The sequence below is a fragment of the Phyllostomus hastatus genome, unplaced genomic scaffold (assembly GCF_019186645.2).
Source record: "Phyllostomus hastatus isolate PE091 unplaced genomic scaffold, TTU_PhHast_1.1 phas_contig_1, whole genome shotgun sequence".
In the NCBI taxonomy this organism is placed as follows: domain Eukaryota; kingdom Metazoa; phylum Chordata; class Mammalia; order Chiroptera; family Phyllostomidae; genus Phyllostomus; species Phyllostomus hastatus.
In genome coordinates this window covers 36064843-36083461 of record NW_025333498.1, presented here as the reverse complement: position 1 = coordinate 36083461, position 18619 = coordinate 36064843, and the positions used below count along the sequence as shown (strand labels likewise).

The 18619-nt window shown below is 38.1% G+C and overlaps 1 protein-coding gene and 1 pseudogene across 4 annotated transcripts in view; both read right to left on the bottom strand.

Moving 5' to 3' along the window:
- Window positions 1–2201: 2201 nt before the first annotated feature.
- Window positions 2202–3931, bottom strand: LOC123824625 (annotated as a pseudogene).
- A 7296-nt stretch (window positions 3932–11227) lies between these two features.
- The window catches only part of CACNB4 (calcium voltage-gated channel auxiliary subunit beta 4), a 235307-nt gene continuing 227915 nt past the window's right edge, over window positions 11228–18619 (bottom strand). For 3 of the 4 annotated variants that reach the window (XM_045821650.1, XM_045821781.1, XM_045821726.1), the window contains 2 exons: window positions 17009–17194; window positions 11228–14796 (listed from right to left, as the gene is read on the bottom strand). In XM_045821650.1, the coding sequence (XP_045677606.1) occupies window positions 14536–14796; window positions 17009–17194 (447 nt within the window). In that variant the 3' untranslated portion in view covers window positions 11228–14535. Of the gene's footprint in view, window positions 14797–16276; window positions 16318–17008; window positions 17195–18619 lie in introns of all 4 variants that reach the window. The other variant, XM_045821840.1, reaches the window with a different exon arrangement.

Below are 18619 nucleotides of genomic sequence, written 5' to 3'. Positions count from 1 at the left end.
GGGGAATGGGAGTGGGGGCGGGTGGGACGGGAAGGCGCACGCGCAGGCGCGCGGCCGGAGGGGCGGGGCCTGGGAAAGGGCGCTCAGCGGGCCCTCGCTTAACTAGACTACCTATAGGCTGCGGGACTGAACCCTAGGTTTCTGGCAACGTGGGCTGCAGGTTTGGTGCAGATGGTCTCCACTGCGTGGTATGGCTTTTCCACTCTCCGCTCCTACCCCGAATTTTGTTTTTCTCCTCAGAACCATAATGTAAACATGTTGAGTGCCCAGTTCCCATCCCCAACGCTTCACGCACACTACACCAAAAGCCCCGTGTCCTACATCTCAAAGGCATAGAGCTCCAGCAGGAACTCTTAGAGGAGGTTTGTATCTTTCCCAAACCTCTGCCCCCACACCCAGCAGATAGCCTTACCTAGGCAGTTGTCCTATGGTCTTTTTTGAACCTGAGGCTCTTCCCCCTCCAGTCTCCGATTTTCTTGTCAGTCTTCCCCCAAACAACAATTTCGATCAAGTCACAACCATGTTTAAAAATCATTACTGGCACCAAAGCAGTTTGGCCAGGAGTCCAAACACTTGAAATACTTGCACTCTGCAATATGACCCCAGCTGTCCTTTTCAGCTGTAATTTCCATTATTCCAAGCTGGTTAAACAGCTGATCAGATGTTCTCTCTGCTTTTCCAGTTTTCTTACCTGTACACCTTGAACCACCGTGTCCTGTGCTATGCAAGTCTTGCACTGTATTTAATCAACCCTCTATTGTAAAATACTTTAAAACGAGAATTTAAGTGAATCAATAGATAGCTTGGCATCAGAGTTCTTGTTCTAGTTTATTTTTTTAATTTTTATTTTTCAATTACAGTTGACATGCAATATTAGTTTCAGGTGTACACACCAATAATTTGACATTATATAACTTAATAAGTGATCCCAATAAATCTCATACCCATCTGACACCATACATTAGTTATTAGAATATATTGACTATACTCCCTATGCTATATTTTACATCCCCTTGACTATTCTGTTATTACCAATATGTACTTTTTAATACCTTCCTTTTTTTTCACCCAACCCCCTAACCCCCCTCCCATCTGGCAGCTATCAAAATGTTCTTTCTGTGTATGAGTCTGTTTCTGTTCTTCTGCTTGTCCATTTTTTTAGATTTAATTGTTGATACATGTTTATTGCCATTTTATTGTTCATATTTTTATCTTCCTTCTCCTTCTTTCTCCTCCTTCTCCTTGACCCTTTAACATTTCATGTAATACTGCTTTGGTGATGATGAACTCCTTTAGCTTTTTCTTGCCTGGGAAGTAATTTGTGTGTCTTTGGATTTGAAATGACAGCTTTGCTGGGCAGAGTATGTATTTTTTTTTAACTGGCCAAGTCAGTTAAACCTCTTTAGGCCTCCATTTTCACATATGTAAAAGCAGAGGATTTGTGTCTGAGGTCTGTCTTTGATTCTGGGTCACCTGATGACTATGATAATTGCTCTCTATTCTTGTTAGAAAAAATGGGGGAAAACTGAGGTTATATACTTCGCTTAGATGAAGAAACCCCTCAAAACTCCCTCCATCCCCTTCTATTCTCTTTAAGGCTGGTCTCAAAAGGAAGAGAAAGAAGTGGGGAGGGGCCATAAGAGGCATTTTGAACTGTTTTTGTGCAAGAAGTAAGTGAAACTTAATTTCTTTTAGAAAATACTTCTGTACATTTATTTTCACATTGTAGAAAAAGTTACACATTTTAAAAATATATATAAATAAATGAAATGGTACATAAGTCCACCACAATGAAAGAAATAATGTGTACTTAAAGAAAAGAATCGATTTCTGCCACACAAAAATCACCTACACTCCGCTCTTTTGGATCAAATGGCAGCGACATATAAATGCAAGGTAAGTACTGGTCCATGAGTGGTACAAAAACACCCTTGATGCAGTCACTTAGGAATTGTTGAAGAAAAAATAACAATGCTAAACAAAAAAGCTGAGAAGCTAAATAAACAGGGGAGTTAATCTACCCCTTCCTGTTTCCAACTTTTAGGAATCTAAGTTCATTCAAAATTTTGACATATACAACCCATAACTACTCTCTCTTCTTCAATAACTTCAGAATGGTAGTTTTAGCAACTTTAAAACTTGACAGCTCCCTGAATCTCCCAAAGTGTTTCTGTACTCTTCTTCAGAGATCAGCACGACCTTTATAAGGTAATACCATTCTCTCCCAGGATACGAGGAACCCTGAGGGAAATCTCTCCATTTATTCCAGAGAGACCCTTAATTATGATGGAAACTGGATGCACTATCCTAAAACTCTGCAAAATACTTTCATTGAATCAGCCAGAGAAAGGCCAATGGCCCAGGAAGTATAACTTTTCATTTTAATAATTTCATAGGTGCTGGCAATCACATCTTTGTGGACACTTTGTGGACACTTTCCCACTGCTCAGGATCTTTATCGGTTCCTATGTCTGAATTCAGATCCTTCAGAGAGACTCCACGCAGGAACAGGAGAGTCTCCGTGCTTTACAAGGACCCACCCACAACAGCTTTCAGACTGCAATACCAAGCTTTTGCCCAATCAAGAAAGGAAAAGGGGCAGTGTCCAGTTTACAACCACCTCCAATGACATGTTTTTTGGGGAATTTCACTTAATTTTCAGGCTATATAATTTAAAATATACATGAGATTGGAAACAGCAATCATCTTGCAGTGAGGACTGTATTGAATATTATTAGAAATCATGGATTTAAATATGGCTACATTTTATCAGACTAAATTAAGGTGGGCGTCTCCCTTTTCCTGGCGTGCACCTGCTGTGATAATCACTAGGTTGGAGTTTGCAGTGCAAGGTGTTCTTTGCTGGCAATGATATTTGGCATTTCCGTCCAAGGCCTGCCATGTGGAAGATCCATCATTTGGCCTTTGTTCGCTGGATTCCATAGTGTCCATCAAGGCAAGCTCATCACACAAGCCTTGAAGCAGGATGCTGATGGCACAGGCCATGCCAACCCACCCAGTTCCTATGACGGAGATCTTATTGTGATGAATGGCTTCCTCTGAAATTAAATTCTTCATAAGCTCACACTTGACAGTTGCCATCCTGGACACAGGAATAATGGGCCAAGGGCCCCTGAGTGGGATGCAGACTGGCTGGTAGGGACACGGTGCCAACCCCAGACTCAGATTTGCTCTCCCAGTGCCCACTCTCCAGCTGGCCCACAGGACTCCCACAGCCCAGCTCATGGCCATTCACTCAAAAGCTGGGGGAAGAGAATGGAGGAATGCAGCAGGCAAGGTTTGAGGTACGAAAGAAGGGAGCTTGTGAAGCTTGGCCACCTCCTCTGCCTGCTACTGCTTCTGTGCAAGGCCGTGAACCAATGGACAGCCAACCCCTCAGCGTGGTACTGAGGCTACGCAAGGCAGGCCCAGCTTGTAAGGTCTCACAGCAGACTCTATAAAGTATAGGGGTACTCGGAATTCGTGGTGAATTCGTTCTGGAACTCCTGACAAGCACCGAAACCAATGAGTACCGAGTGATGAAGCATTTTCACTTTCAGGGTTGTGTCATGACTCATACAAGTTCTAGCAAGTGCAACAAGTCTCAAGCAAGTGCTGAGTGCTGAAACTTTTTTTTTTTTTTCATCAAAATGTGACAAGTACCAGGTTTGGCAAGGTCTGATGATTACAAGTACCAAGGTATGAGTGTACTTTTTTTAAAAAAGAAATTTTATTGTATTTTTTCCGTCACCATTTATCCCCCTTATACCTTCTTCCACCTCCAGCCACCCTCCTCTCCCCAGCAATCATCACACTGCTGTCTGTGTTCATAAGTCCCTTTTCTTTCTTGATCCTCCACCCCAAACCCCTCCCAGCACGGTCATCCTGCTCTCTCTGTCTGAGTCTGTCTCTCTTTTTTTTGTTAGTTTGTTCATTAGATTCCACATATGAGTGAGATCGTATGATACTTAATCTTTCTCTGACTGGCTTATTTCACTTAGCATAAAGTTCCCCTTGTCCATCCATGCTGTCCTGTTGCAAAGAGTAAAATTTCTTCTTTTTTATGGCTAAGTAGTATTCCATTGTGTAAATGCCCCATAGTTGTTATATCCACTCATCTACTGATGGACACTTGGGCTGCTTCCAAATCTTCACTATTGTAAATAACACTGCAATGACATAGAGGTGCTTATATTCTTTTGAACTAGTGTTTTGGGTTTCTTTGGATAAACCCCCAGAGGTGGAATTGCTGGGTCATAAGGCAGTTCCATTTTTAATTTTTGAGGTGTCTCTATGTCGTGCTCCATGTTGGCATTTCTTGAGATAGGCCTGTAATGCTATGACTATCCTTAGGTCTGCTTTTGCTGTGCCCCATGGATTTTGGATCGTTGTGTTTTCATTTTCATTTGTTTCAAGGTATCTTTCGATTTCCTTGATCTCATTGTTGACCCATTCATTGTTTAAAAACATGTTATTTAGCTTCCATGTCATTGTGTATTTTTCTGTTTTCTTCTTGTGATTGATTTCTAGTTTCATAGCACTGTGGTCAGAGAAGATACTTGAAATGATTTCAGTTTTCTTAAATTTATTGAGACTTCTTTTGTGTCCTAACATGTGGTGTATCCTAGAAAATGTTCCATGTGCACCAAAAACAATGTGTATTCTCCTGCTTTGGGGGGAAATGCTCTGAAGATGTCAACTAAATCCATTTGATCTCGTGCATCATGTCTGGCCACTATCTCTCTGTTGATTTTGAAGGTACTTCTTAAATTTAAGTTTTATAAACAAAACTTCTCTTTAATATTTAATGTGTATAATTGGTCAACCCAGATTTTTTATTTTTAGTATGTATGCCAATTAAAACTGCTTTAGTTAAGTACTGGTAAAAATAAGGTTATATTTTCTGAAATGTAACATACCAGACCAGTAAGGAGCCTGTGCAAGATTTCCTTGCATATGAGGAAGTGGAGATCCTGTAGTACATTGTATTCGGCTTGAGAACCTCATACTTGGAAAGGACTCCATTGCCTTTATGCCAGTCATGACCATGATCCACAAACTGTGAACTCTTAAAGCTTTCAAGAAGCTGATCACACCAACCCCTCACCGTGCACACAGTGAGCCCTGGCCCAGGGCACGCAAGGCCAGGGAAGACCCGCTCTCTGGTAGGACAGCAGTGGCCATGCTCCCCTTATTAAACCATTCAGGGCTTCTCTTTTCAGGCAATGATACTATTGTAACAAGTCCAGCCATCATTCCTACAGCAGCAACAACCCAACTGTAATTATTGAGAACAAGTAAAATAAATAGATGTAGATGGAATAAGTTTTTAGGTGAACTCTTCAGCATTATTTACATTTTATGGTATGTTTATTTAATTTCCCAAAATCTTTTGGTAACTTGAAACCTTAGAGTTTTGACAAGTTAAATTAAATGATAAGTCAAATTAAAATCTTAGAATATCTAGATCATTTCTAAATAAGATAAATATTGTTAACATTATTTGTTAAAGAAGTTTATGTTTTTTAACTCCTTATTACAGAGAAACTAAAAGATAAACTTGGATTTGTAGTATGTTTTGTGCTTTGTTAAGAAGCATGTTTCTAAACATTGTGAACTGTCAGCCAGTATTTCTTCTCCGAGGAGTCACCACGTGGCAGATGATGCTGGCAGGCAGAAGGGCCCTTGGGTGGGAGGCCACGGCCTCAGTGGATTTGGGAGCGGTATCCAAGGCCAAGGTTGAGAATGGGATCAGCCGGGGTGAAGCTGTGGAGCTCGCAGAGGCGAGGCCAAGAGCAAGCTGAGAACGAGGAGTGGATCTGGGTCCATCTGGGTCGCCGAGCTGGGCCACCTGATCAAGGACATGAAGTTTCAACCCCTGGAGGAGGTCTATTTCTTCTCCATGCCCATCAAGGAATCTGAGATCACTGACTTTTTCCTGGGGCATCCCTCCAGGAGAGGTTTGAAGATTATGCTATTGCAAAAGCAGACCCACCCTGGCCAGAAGATGTTCAAGGCATTTGTCTCCATTGGGGACTACAATGGACAAGTTGGTCTGGGTATTAAGCACTCCAAGGAAGTAACCTCTGCCATCTGTCAGGTCATCACTCTGGTCAAGCTCTCTGTTGTCCCTGTGTGGTGAGGCTACTGGGGGGACAAGATCAACAAGCCCCACGCTGTCCCTTGAGAGGTGACTGTCCACTGTGGCTCTGTGCTGGCACACTCCCTCCGCACTCAGGGGCATGGACATTGTCTCGGCCCCTGTGCTCAAGAAGCTGTTGATGATAGCTGGTATTGACAACTGCTATATCTCAGCCAGGGGCTGAACTTCCACCTTGGGCAACTGCACCAAGGCCACCTTTGATGTCACCTCTAAGACCTACTACAGCTCTCTCACCTCCACTTCTGGAAAGAGACTGTTCACCAAGCCTCCCTCCAGGAGCTCACTGACCACCTTGCAGGGGCCCGCCCCAGAGTTTCCATGCAGAGGACCCAGGCTCCAGCTGTGGCCACCATATAACTCTATTCAAGAAAAATAAGGTGGTTAAATCTGTTTAAAAAAAAAAATATATATATATATATATATATACACATACACATATATATAATACACATATATACATATATATGAAGAGCTTCTATTTCCAGAGGTTATGAAATATGTTAATACATTTTCCAATCTAAAGAATGCTAATTACTTACCTTTCAGTTGTCATTAGAAATTAAGGTTTTTAGGGTTAAGACTTTTAATTAATATGGAAGGAAAAATATGTATTTTCAGGAAAGAAGATATAAGGTATGGAAATGCATTTTTGAGGAAAGATTCATAAAATGTTACTTTGGGAAAGAAATTTTATGTGAGATAAAGCTGGATAAAATTGAATAAATTTGTTACAAAAGGTTTTTTAAAAATAAGTTTTAATATCAATATTGTACTAAAGCTAATATTTTTTCATCTGTTAAAAGCACAAATTTTCTTGGATGACTGGTCTGCTCTCAATATTTTGAAATTTTTCTGTCAAGAAAGCAAAGATTCTGCTTTATCAAAATAATTTCTGTGTTTTATGTCACCTTAATCAGGTCTTTAATTAGTTAAGAAAACAGGAAAATGTGACCCATCATCAAAATGAAAATCACTGAACAGAAACAGACCCAGGCACAGGGAAGCTAAGTGATTGCCCCAAGCTCAAAGCTCGTTACTTACAGATCCAGACTTTGAACCCAGGCAAGAGTTAGCGTCCACACTGGAACCTCCGTGCTACACTGCATGTTGTGTGGCAGGACAAACGAGCTGTTTCCACAGTCTGTCTTATTAGTGGAGATGTGGTGATGACAAGAGAGGTGACTTCAGGCATACGGCCAGGTAGAAGGAGTGATTGCAGTGAGCTGCAGTTCCGCCAGCTCAGAGTTTCGGACTGCTGGGTGCAATGCCTTGATCCTTGGGGCAGCCTTGTACAGTATTTTAATAACCAAGGGACCGTTCATTCAGTAACATCTATTGTATTCTAGGCATTGTCTTGTGTGCTTCAGATGACCATCATCTTAAAAGCACTTAATATATGTATTTTTAGATAAAAGTACTTTAGAGAGAAAAGGTACAGTGAAATTTGGTTTATTCACTTGAAGTTAGGTCTAATACTCTGCCCTGCCTATTTTCTAGGGCAGTCAGATGGATAAAATGTGATAAACCTTGTGAAATAACTCAACTGCAATAAATCATTATATAATTCTAATGCAGTGATGATAATCAACATAGTACACATTTCTTTTCAATGTCTTGGTTGCTGCAATGAGAGAAAAGTCAAATGCTGATCAAGTCACACATGGACAATTGACCCCGAGCGCATGAAACTCATCATACGCCCAAGGTGCACAGTGCCTCTGGGAACATCTGCTAACTGCTGCATTAAATCCATCACTTAGGAGCTTCTTGTGAACAATACAGTTTATCTAGTTTATTCTCCTATATGGTGCTCAATCCTGTCTCACATGTATATTGTAAAATATTCCCATTCATGAGAGTATGCATTTAACTTACAAGCTTCTTCCTACCACTATAATTCTTCTTTTGTGATCCCTCACAGCACCTAACAGTGCAGTCAGGAAATAGTTATTTAGTTGAATCTGTCTGTGTTTTGAGGGTAAATGTTTAGACTTTTTCTTTTTTCTATAATAAATAATATAAAGGAGAGGTATAATGCTGGTTTCAGTGTTTTTTTTTCATTTATTATATAAAAGAAAAAAAGTAATGCAGTTGGTTTGTACACATTGAAATTCCATAAAACATATCCATAGAAATTAGTATACTATATGCATGCACTCTGCATTTTCTTTGTTAAATGTTTTAGTTCACAAAAATAACAACACATTTTTTCCTTTAAAGCCACTAAAGCAGAGGGAGAACAAACATGCAGCACTGTACACATTTGCATAGTATATTTTACCCAGCATGCCTTGAAGAATGCTACACATTTACCTACATAAGAAACATAAAAGGGGGATAAATTATCAAAATAATAACTAAAGTTTAAAGAAAGAAAAAATTATGTGACAAAGGTGATTTTTCCCTGCACTTTGTAGCTGGCAATATAGCAATAGCTTGGGATCCCAGCAGCCCTCTCAGGATCGTAGGGAAAACTTTCTACATCAATTGCCATACTGGTTTTTATTAGTAGTAAGTTTCTGTTTTTTCCCCCTCCCACCACCCCTTCAAAATAAAAAAGCTAATAATGGCTTTATGTTTCAAAATAGTATTTAGTACAAACAAAGTAAAGAATCCCTAACTACTTTTTGTTGTTCGAACACTTTTTATTTATCATTCTGACTTTAGGCTGTGAAAAATATAAAGCATTTCAAACACATCTGAAATTCAGAGGAACTCTATAAGCTTACTTGCTGTTACTTTTCTGTAGTTGCGATTGAAAAAGAAATAAGAACAGTAAATATAGTATGAGTCTTATCACAAAGTAAAATTTAATAAATGTTATGGAAGGGAATAAAGTAAAATAAGTTACATCCACAGATTGCAGGGTTATGAAGCAAATTGCTGGAAAAGTATTCTGCAGCAAGTTAGAAAGATGATAAGTGAAATATATATGATAAAACTTAGAACTAACGCTATATCTTTTTAAAAAATACAACTTCCAATTTTAACAGTGAATTTCCTGCAAGTTTGTGCTATAACAAATGTGCTTCTTTCTTCTCAATCTATTTTCATATTATTGGCAAAATATATATATCTTTATAACTTTGTACTGTACAATATATGTTTTTGCTACATTATTTTTCTACTGCTAATGCAGATTAGAAGTTACAACATAGATTTATTTTGGCAATAAAATGCTTTCATTTTAATAACATCCCAGAAAATATTGTAAGGCATATGAAAAACAGTATGCAACAATATAGCATTAATGGTCCTGTATCTTTAATACATCCCTTATGCATACAGAATTCACACTGATTTCAGTTAAAAGTGTGTGAAGCTGGCATGCGAGTAGGGTAAGGGTGGCCCCTACATAAATATAGATATAGCCATTTGTTGAGAAATTTAAGTGTTCAAAACATAACCAAGAACACTTACCAAGTATTGCAAAGATAGAGGCCAGCTACTTTTGGTTCTTAAATAGTTCTCATTTTAACTCATAATTTTCAAAGAGGAAGCATCAGTGTATTTTCCAAATCACTCTGAATTCATTAGAAACATTTTTTATAATTTTCTGCAAACATTTTACATACATTAAAAGAAACAAAGGAAAGTTCCATATGTAACTATGACTCCCCAAAACTAGTTGCCCTTCACTCATTTATACATTTTTTTCATAGTAAGTAGGAGTTACAGCCCTTAGTCGAGATTATCTGATAAAATATTGTCTAGTCTTCTGATAATGTCCCTTGATTGTATGAAGCATTTGGGATTAAATCATCTATAAGCAGACAGAGATAGTTGCTATACCAGTATGTATTTCCTTTGAGAATGTTTTAAGAAAAGAAACCTTCAGAAAGTAATTTTGAATGTTCTAGCTCTCTGTCCATGTAAAGCGATTCCACTATTTCACTCGCTTGACGGATTAAGTGAACCACGAGACAGTGGCCCCTGTGGTCTGCCCTCTGTTGCTCGGACTGCTTTGACCCCCACTGCCCTTTAAGAGAGCCTCGCTGTTCTCTGACCTGTAGACCCAGCTTGAGAAAGCAACTTAGTAACAGCTAGAGTATGAACAATACTTAAAGATATGTGGAGCTAAGCAAACAAATTTTATTATATAATTTCCTATAATGTTTTCATTCATATAGTCATTCAAAGAGGAGTTTTATATAATTAAAAAGAAAACAACATGCAACATTGTCATGAAAGACAAAGGCAGAACTAGAAAAGAAATGAGGGGTACATTCCCATTTATTTGAAATATTTTATAAAGTTTTTTTCAATGACATGGGAGTCCAAGAAAATGTGTAGTCTTACCCAGGAAATGCCTAAGTATCCATAGGAGAAGTCAAGGTTCGACGAGATTAGAATTCACACGCCAGCTGCACTTGAACAGCAAGTACCCAGACCTGCTCTCTTTTGGACTTAGAGCGAGACGGTATAACAAGCTACACACAAAGGCAGTTCCCCTGCAGTGTGATTTGTTCCCTGTGGTGAATGATTCATTACATTAACCTTGACGTCTAATAAATAGTGAACCAATTCAAAGAAAACCTCATGAACATGGAAGAAAAGAAAGGGTATCAAGAGTATTTTGGAAACAGTTTAAATTTAAAGGGAAGGTATAGTTTAACAATTTATGTATTTAGCTTTGCAGCAAGGTTAGCAGTGATAGTGATAAATTTGATCACTACTTATTGAAAAGTGTTTTTCTCTTTAAAGACAGCTTGTCTTCTCTAGAGAAGAGGTAGTATAAATATCAACGTATAGGGCAATTTCTATGGTGGTATTACATTGTTTTTATTTTTAACAAATACCAAAATAAAATTGTATAACTAAGAAAATACACTAGCATGCAAATTAAGGTTATCTAGAAATATTCTTAACTGACATCCTGGGTCTCAACAACATTTTATGATATGTTCATTCAAAGAATTTAAATTTGCAAACCAACTATTGGCATGATTTTCTTTTCTCCCTCCCTTCCACTGTCCTAGCTCCTATTATGAATTTTAAGGCCCCACACAAAAGACAAGTTCAAGTATGCAGGTATGAAAAGAGATTAACATTCCAAAAATACAATTTGCAAACAACAACAATAATAAATCAAGTGATTCACAAATTATTTAAAGGGAACAAATAATTTGCTCAGAATTTGTTTTATGTTTAAAAAATTCATTTCCTTAAGGACTAAGTGCAATGAAATATTGTCACATAATTAAGATTCTCTTATTAGGAAAGACTATCAGTCTAAATTGTTAATTTCAATTTTCTTTCCAATAGAACTGTATAAAGATAAGAGAGAATCATTAGTCATTTATAAACATTTCCAAGTGTTGCTTTAAATATTGGAGTAAACAAGATCACATTATTGATTATAATATTGAAGTCACATTATAGCCTTGAGAATTAATATCAGTATTGACAAAATGCACTCCTTTTTTCCAGGACTACATTCCCACATTGTCACATGAGTCTGCACTGTTACATGTTCAATGACTGAAATTACAGAATATGTAACTTACATATTCTGAAATTCCATATACTGAAATTTCAGCATATGTGGTTTATACTACAAGTCAAAACAGCCTCAAAATATTATAAGACTTCTTTCTCCTGCTTATCATTTGCTAATTTCAAATGAAATCAGTTAAAAACAAATTATTTGTAGAATATGTATTTTCCAAAGGTGCTTGATGTGCTTGGCAAAAATAAAACTTTTCATTTAGTATATATCTGTATTTTAGTATCATTTACACAATAAACTCTAAGCCTTAAAAAAAAGGAAAATGCATCTCTTATTCATTTGGAGAAGATAAACATTACAAAAGGAATGGGAAAAATATGCCATATCAAAGTAAAATTTTAAATATATCTATCAAGAAAATATACATTATACCCTTTCCAAGACTGTTAGCTTTTGAATAAGATGCAAAGCAAGACAGATGTGGACACTTTGTGGTAAATGACAGGTTGGTTTGTGCAGATACTGAATGGACCTCTCTCTTTATCAGCATGACACGGAAGACTTAGAACAAGGCTCTGAGAGGCCTTTTAAAACAAGTGATTTTTTAAAGTGAAAGAATATGGTAATCTTGCTGACTAGGAAATATATGTAAATGCTGTTATAGCTACCTGCCATAAAATGTAAATATCTTAAAATAGTTAGAGGACCGGATTGCTAATGCTACTACAGAAAAAGCAGAACAGCTGTCTAGTCTAAATTTATACACCTTGGCGCACTCTTTGCAATTAAATACTTTAATGAGCACAAACAAGAAACCAGTAAAGCATCTAGAAAAATGTTTTGGCTAATGTTTTCTTTCTCATGCAGATATGTGCTGTACATGTAATAAATATATTTTGTTTGCTGGAAAGTGCTCTTCTGTGCTCTAACAAAATATTCAGTAATGGCAGTTTACATGTTTATTAAAGTGCCTAATGGATATAGCTCTTTTAAATGTCTTAACTGAAAGTTCTGTAGGCTTCACTAGATGACAAAAGAACCTCATAAGCCAAGATCACTTGTTAACTTTTAGAATTTACTGAGCCCCTATTTTTGAATTGTATCAAATATTTGTGATAACTTACATAATTATAGGCATCCTCATATCAGCGACACAGGTTCATAATGGAGTGTGCACAGTGAACACGAGGGGAGGGGAGGTGGGACGTCAGAACAGGGTTCAAGACATGTATAATTCATAGAGAATATGGAACTTATTTTCACAGTAAGGAAAATTATTTAACTGGTGCATGCTTTGAGATTCTAAGTATTGAAAGGCTTGGTGGGGGGAATACGATAATAGAAAATGAATTATTATTGTTCTCAAAAAATAGGTTTTGTGACATGTACCAGTACAAAAGGACTTTTATGCGTGGTCCAGTTGGGGCTTTAGAAAACACATGCATTGTGGACTTTTAGAAACAAGAGCCTTTTCCTAAAGATGTGTGTGTATTATATAAAATGGTCAATTTCAATAATTTCTTGGGTCATAGTGAATCTAAGTCTTTTTTAAAAATATAGGACAGAAGGACACTAATTCCATAATTATAGCCACTGGAAAAACTATGAAGACTTAATATGTGAAGAGGAGTGTTGATTAGAAATAAGATGGCTCAATCTCCAAATTCTTTATAATTCTTTGCAATAAAAATGCTATGTTTAGTGAACAAATATATTCTGGATCTATGAGTTTATTTTTATTGCAAGCCTTTAAATTCATTTGTTTTCACATTTTCAATTAATTGTTTTGTATAAACACATCTTTCAATATCAAAATTGAATGTTTCTATGTAAAACTAACATCTTTAACATAATTATAAAGAATTTGAGGAAGGGCTAGAGCATTCAGATATTCAAAGACAGAGGCTGAGTGAAGCAATGAAAAAGTACTCAATTGTGTCTGGTGGGAAATACTGAACCCATGTCTGCAGTAAGTGGATGGATAAGCTGCCACCTGGAGATGTTTAGCTTTGCACTCAGGAGGATCTGTGTCCACCCTCACTACCTGCCTGCAGATTCCTGGGTGTGCTTAGTTGTGCTCGGATTGATTAAAATGGAAACAACACCCCATCTTGCCTTTCATATACCCAGCTATGATTGGGCTTCCCTTGACTCTTCTTTCTTACTGCAAAAGAAATTTTGAGATTTTTGCCAACTTCAAAAGAGCTAACAGTAGTGACTAAACAAAAAGCAAAACACTTTGAAACAACAGCTGTGCCAGGAAAGAAAAATATTAAAATCTTGAGGAGACTGTGTAATTTCTGCATTAATTTGAGATTTTTTGGCACTATCAATATATTTGGTAAGTTAGAAAAGCCATTCTGGCAACATTAACATGTATTAAAATGTGTGTATGTTCCAACTTTAAGGGTAAATTTAACTTTCAGCAAATAAATGCCATAGCTGGTTTTGGCTTCTATTGGTATTTTGATATCCTCATTAGTGTTTTTCAGATTTTTTAAAGGGATCACAACATGCTCAAGTAGACTTTCTAGTCAATTCACCCAAATTCCAACAGGAATTGGTTTATAAATTGGTTCCAACTGGAACTGGTCATTTGGAATTTCCAGCATGGGAAATTATTTTATATGTGCCTCAATAAGTACCCTAAATTACAAATCGATGTGTCTAAATCTAATGAATAAAATAAAGGTACTGTTATGTAAATGTTGCACTTAAAATATCTATATGATTGGGCATCTAATATCCATCCAGACTTAAGGGCATAATGTACATTTTTTTTGCCCCTTACTTAGCATCCAATGACAGCAGCCCATAAACACAGTCAATACTGTGCCGTACTTGCCAAGTTAGATGATGGGTTTATCCTAGCAGTGCTATGGCAAATTGTCAACAAATAAATTTTTTGTTTGTGTCAGCAGACTCAAAGCCTGTGTCGGGAGTCATGGCTATATCCCCCGGGCGATCCTCGGCTCCTGTGGGGTTTGTAAGTGTCCTGGTATGAGTCAGGGTAATCTTCTTCCACAAGAGGGTAATGATCTCGGCTATGCTGGGAACTGGAAGACAAGCGATTTCTACTCTTCCGAGCCCTTTCATTGTGATAATTTTCATCAGAGGTCATTAGACTTCGTCTTTCAATTGGAGAGTTCTCTGTGGAATGGTTGCTGTGCCTTACACGCTGACTCTAAAAATATCAGATAGTTCATTGATTAAATAATGTCAGCTTCATTCATCTAAAACACATACATGTGTGTACAAACAGTAGGATCCGTACAATAAGATGCTGAATATCTGACTTAATAAAGCATTTTGATGCACAAATGATCTGCTCAAAATATCTGATCTTATTTATTTGGGATATAACATGCAAATATGCCAAAATGCTGATAGTTTATGAATTTAATTACATAATGCTGCATGATTATGCTTCTTATTAAAATACAGAATTGAAAGTTAACAGCTGAATAGGACTTAACATATTTAGGAAGGTCTAATAATTCCACTTCTGTTGCAAAAATGAGGGGTATTTTACTACTGGCAAACAAAGTTCAGAATAGCATCTATAATTTTATTTCTCTCTTGAACTGATAAAATCTTTCTCTGCTTATGGTCACACATGTTGCCTTTAACTATCTGAATGTTCCTTATAGCATTTAAAACTATTTTAATGCAACTATGATTTATGCTCATAAAATAATGCATTTGTTTCTGTGTCCTACATAAATGTGATATTCTTTCTGAAGGAGTATACAATTATGTAGTCAACTAATTGACACATTTACAAATCTTGCTTCCTCAACTTGAAATGTCCTGCAAAAATAATCCTTAGACATAAACTAAATTCCTCTAACACCATTGATTGAAATTACCTTCAGACACTTATTTAATGGCTCAGAAAATGTCATTCAACATTTTTCTTCAGATCATGGGAAAACATGTATCACCACAGCTGTCTACCTGCTTAGAAGGGTCACCTGAGTTGAGAAACAGGACGGTGATAAAGCCAAAGTACATGTCCTCTAAAAGACACTCACCTTCACACAGAAGGAAACTCAGTCAACAGCCACAGCCTATGCCTTTAAACTCACTGGGGTCTAACAATTAGATGCCATGGTTACTAGGCAAAATAGGTCACAGGATACAAGTGAAACTGGGAGAACCACTCTCAGTGGTCGTTTTAGAGATGATGAGTCAAGAGCGTTGTATTTATAGACAAAGTACAACATTTCATTTCTATGTACATTTCAGAAGCATATGGTCTCATGCATCCCTTTCTCATCCCACAGTGTACAATTTGGAGCCAACCCAAATTAGTCGGTGGAGATGCCACACTCAGAGCAGCACACAGGCAATGAAACAAGGCAAGGAATAGTCCTGGTGCATACATATGTACTGTGTATTGTATACACTATTGTATACAGTATATATGTATATTGTATAGTAGCACATTTCCCATGTTCATTTCCAGCCTGAAAAGCTATTCATTTATATGGCAATTTTTCTGCTTACAAAGATGCCGTTTTGTAGCAGAGTAATACAGTTATAATAGCATTTCAGAGAGTGCCATTTATCTCAGAGTTAACTCTACATGATCTTCAATTATGACTATCATTATAATCCATTAATACAAAACTATCATGATGCAAGAGGGTTCAGTTGACTACCTGTTCCTCAGTCAGCTGGGGATTTGGCCACATTCCAGCAGCTGCTTGATAAATGGTAAATAATAATTGGTGTAGAAAGGCAAGACTCACTTTGTATCATAATGCCTCTGGCTCCCCGCATCTAGCTCTGAGTACAGCACCAGAACAACAGGGGAAAGAGCCTGGGCTCATCCCCAGTTTCCCTAGAGGACATCTGCCATAGCCTCTGACCAAGGTGGGTCCCATACGCCACCAGGAAAACTCAGGGATCTGTCCCTATTTCCGAACAAAGCGGTTTTACTTGTGGCACATCCTGTATTGACTGGGCAAGCTAGAGAGCCCAGCAGCCTGTGGGGCGGGATTAGTTAAGCACAGTCAAAAGGTTCATCTGTCCCAGGATATTTTACTCAGCTGGTCACTACCATATCATCCCGAGAGGTGACACAGAGAAACAATGAAGAGCCGTGCTGCGTAGGTGTTACTTTCCCGGCAGAGTCTAGACTTAGAGGGATTCTGTTATCTAAGTGAAAGCCATTCTAAATGAACAGAGAGCAAAGTTCTAAAGGAAGGGCCACTTTCTGGTTCACTTTGTGAAGGGCAGACCATGATTAAATAATATTTTAGATTTTTTAATATGATGCCCACACACGGTTCCCTCTTCAGATTAAGGACAACCTCAGTCTCTATCCCAACCCCGCTCCCTACCGAATCCCAGAGGAAGGATGTAATGGCATGAGTGAAAAGTGACAGTACCTGCAGCCCGGAAATTGCTGTGGGGTATGGGGAGAGTGCTGTGGAGCCCAAATTCCTTCCGAGCAACGGGGTCATGGGCGTGCTGCTGGTTGTGTGGGTGGCACGCCAGTATGCCTCCAGGTACTCTCCCAGGTGTTCACAGGCATCCTCCAGCTGGTTCTCATCCAATATAACATCAAACATTTCCTGCAAGAAACATCCACTTTATTTACACTTCATGTTTTAGGCAATGGAGCCTAAAATACTACTTAATGCAGATCATAGTGTGTCTCACGTAGCAAATATCAGATGCCAGGGGCTCTGCTGGCAGTTTCTGAAGTCAAAGTCAAGTGAAGAGCTGCAGAGCTAACCACGTGCAAACTTGGATGTTGATGTAAAAATGGGAGTGTTCATTAAAAATTTAGAGCTGTCATTATTTAGAAGAAAAAGATGAGGTAAGCACAAAGGTGTTATAAGTAGAATATAGTGAAAAGATAATGTATTCTCACCTTTATCCACATCTTCCTATAGAGTTGAATTATAATTAGTTCAAATATGAGAGAAGCAATTAATGGTACTGAAAGAGGAGTTCTAAACTGTTTTGGGTAACGACAATATCATTGGAATACAGACTTCAGCTCCCCAAGTAACTCTGTTGAAGGGGATAATATTTACTTAGATAATTTTCAGAATGTTTATGAAAATGACATTATCTGTCTCATGATAAAACAATATGGAAAGAAGGTTTAGGATTAATACTAGAAAATCATTACAGTGATCATCACATTATAGTGATTTCTGCTAACAGAAGATCATTTTATGAAATCTGGGAAATGGTTAAGGAAGGACAAGAACCAGGAGTATTTAATGTGGGAAGGGAGGGGTGTCACACAAGAAGGAACTGGTGCCCATGTTTCTGGCAGTAACAACCTCATCTGGCTTATAATCAAGAAGCATTCTTTTACCCCAGAGGAGCAGAGTGGCCCCTCTGTCACTGCAGTGTGATGGGGCACACAGACAGAATACACCTGGGACACAGATTCCCTGGAGGACAGTCAGAAACCACAGCAAAGAGAAAAGCCATTCCATAGGTAAGTGAAAGCACACCCCAACTACCAACAGCTGGATCTGCACCTTCTCTCTCCCACCACCTCCACCGCCACCCACCTGCTTTTATAAGTTTTTTTTAATCAAAATAAGAACCTCCCATTAATGAAGCAAACTGGGTTACTGCATCAGCACTAATACTGTGTCTGGATTGCAGGTCAATGTCAACTGGATGACTTTGAGTGGGTGGTGAGTCAACAGACTCACTCATTCATGTGAGGGCTTTCTGGGGCAGAAGTCACCATGGAAAAAATCTCTCCCCCAACATTTACTATTTGAATCTCTTCATCATATTATTCTTTTTTAAAAACAAGATTTTATTTATTTATTTTTAGAGAGAGGAGAAGAGAAGGAGAAACAGAGGGAGAGAAATATTAATGTGTGGTTGCCTCTTGCACACCCCCTACTGGGGACCTGGCCCACAACCCAGGCATGTGCCTTGACTGGGAATTGAACTGACAACCCTTTGGTTCACAGGCTGGTACTCAGTCCACTAAGGCATACCAACCAGGGCACATCACATTA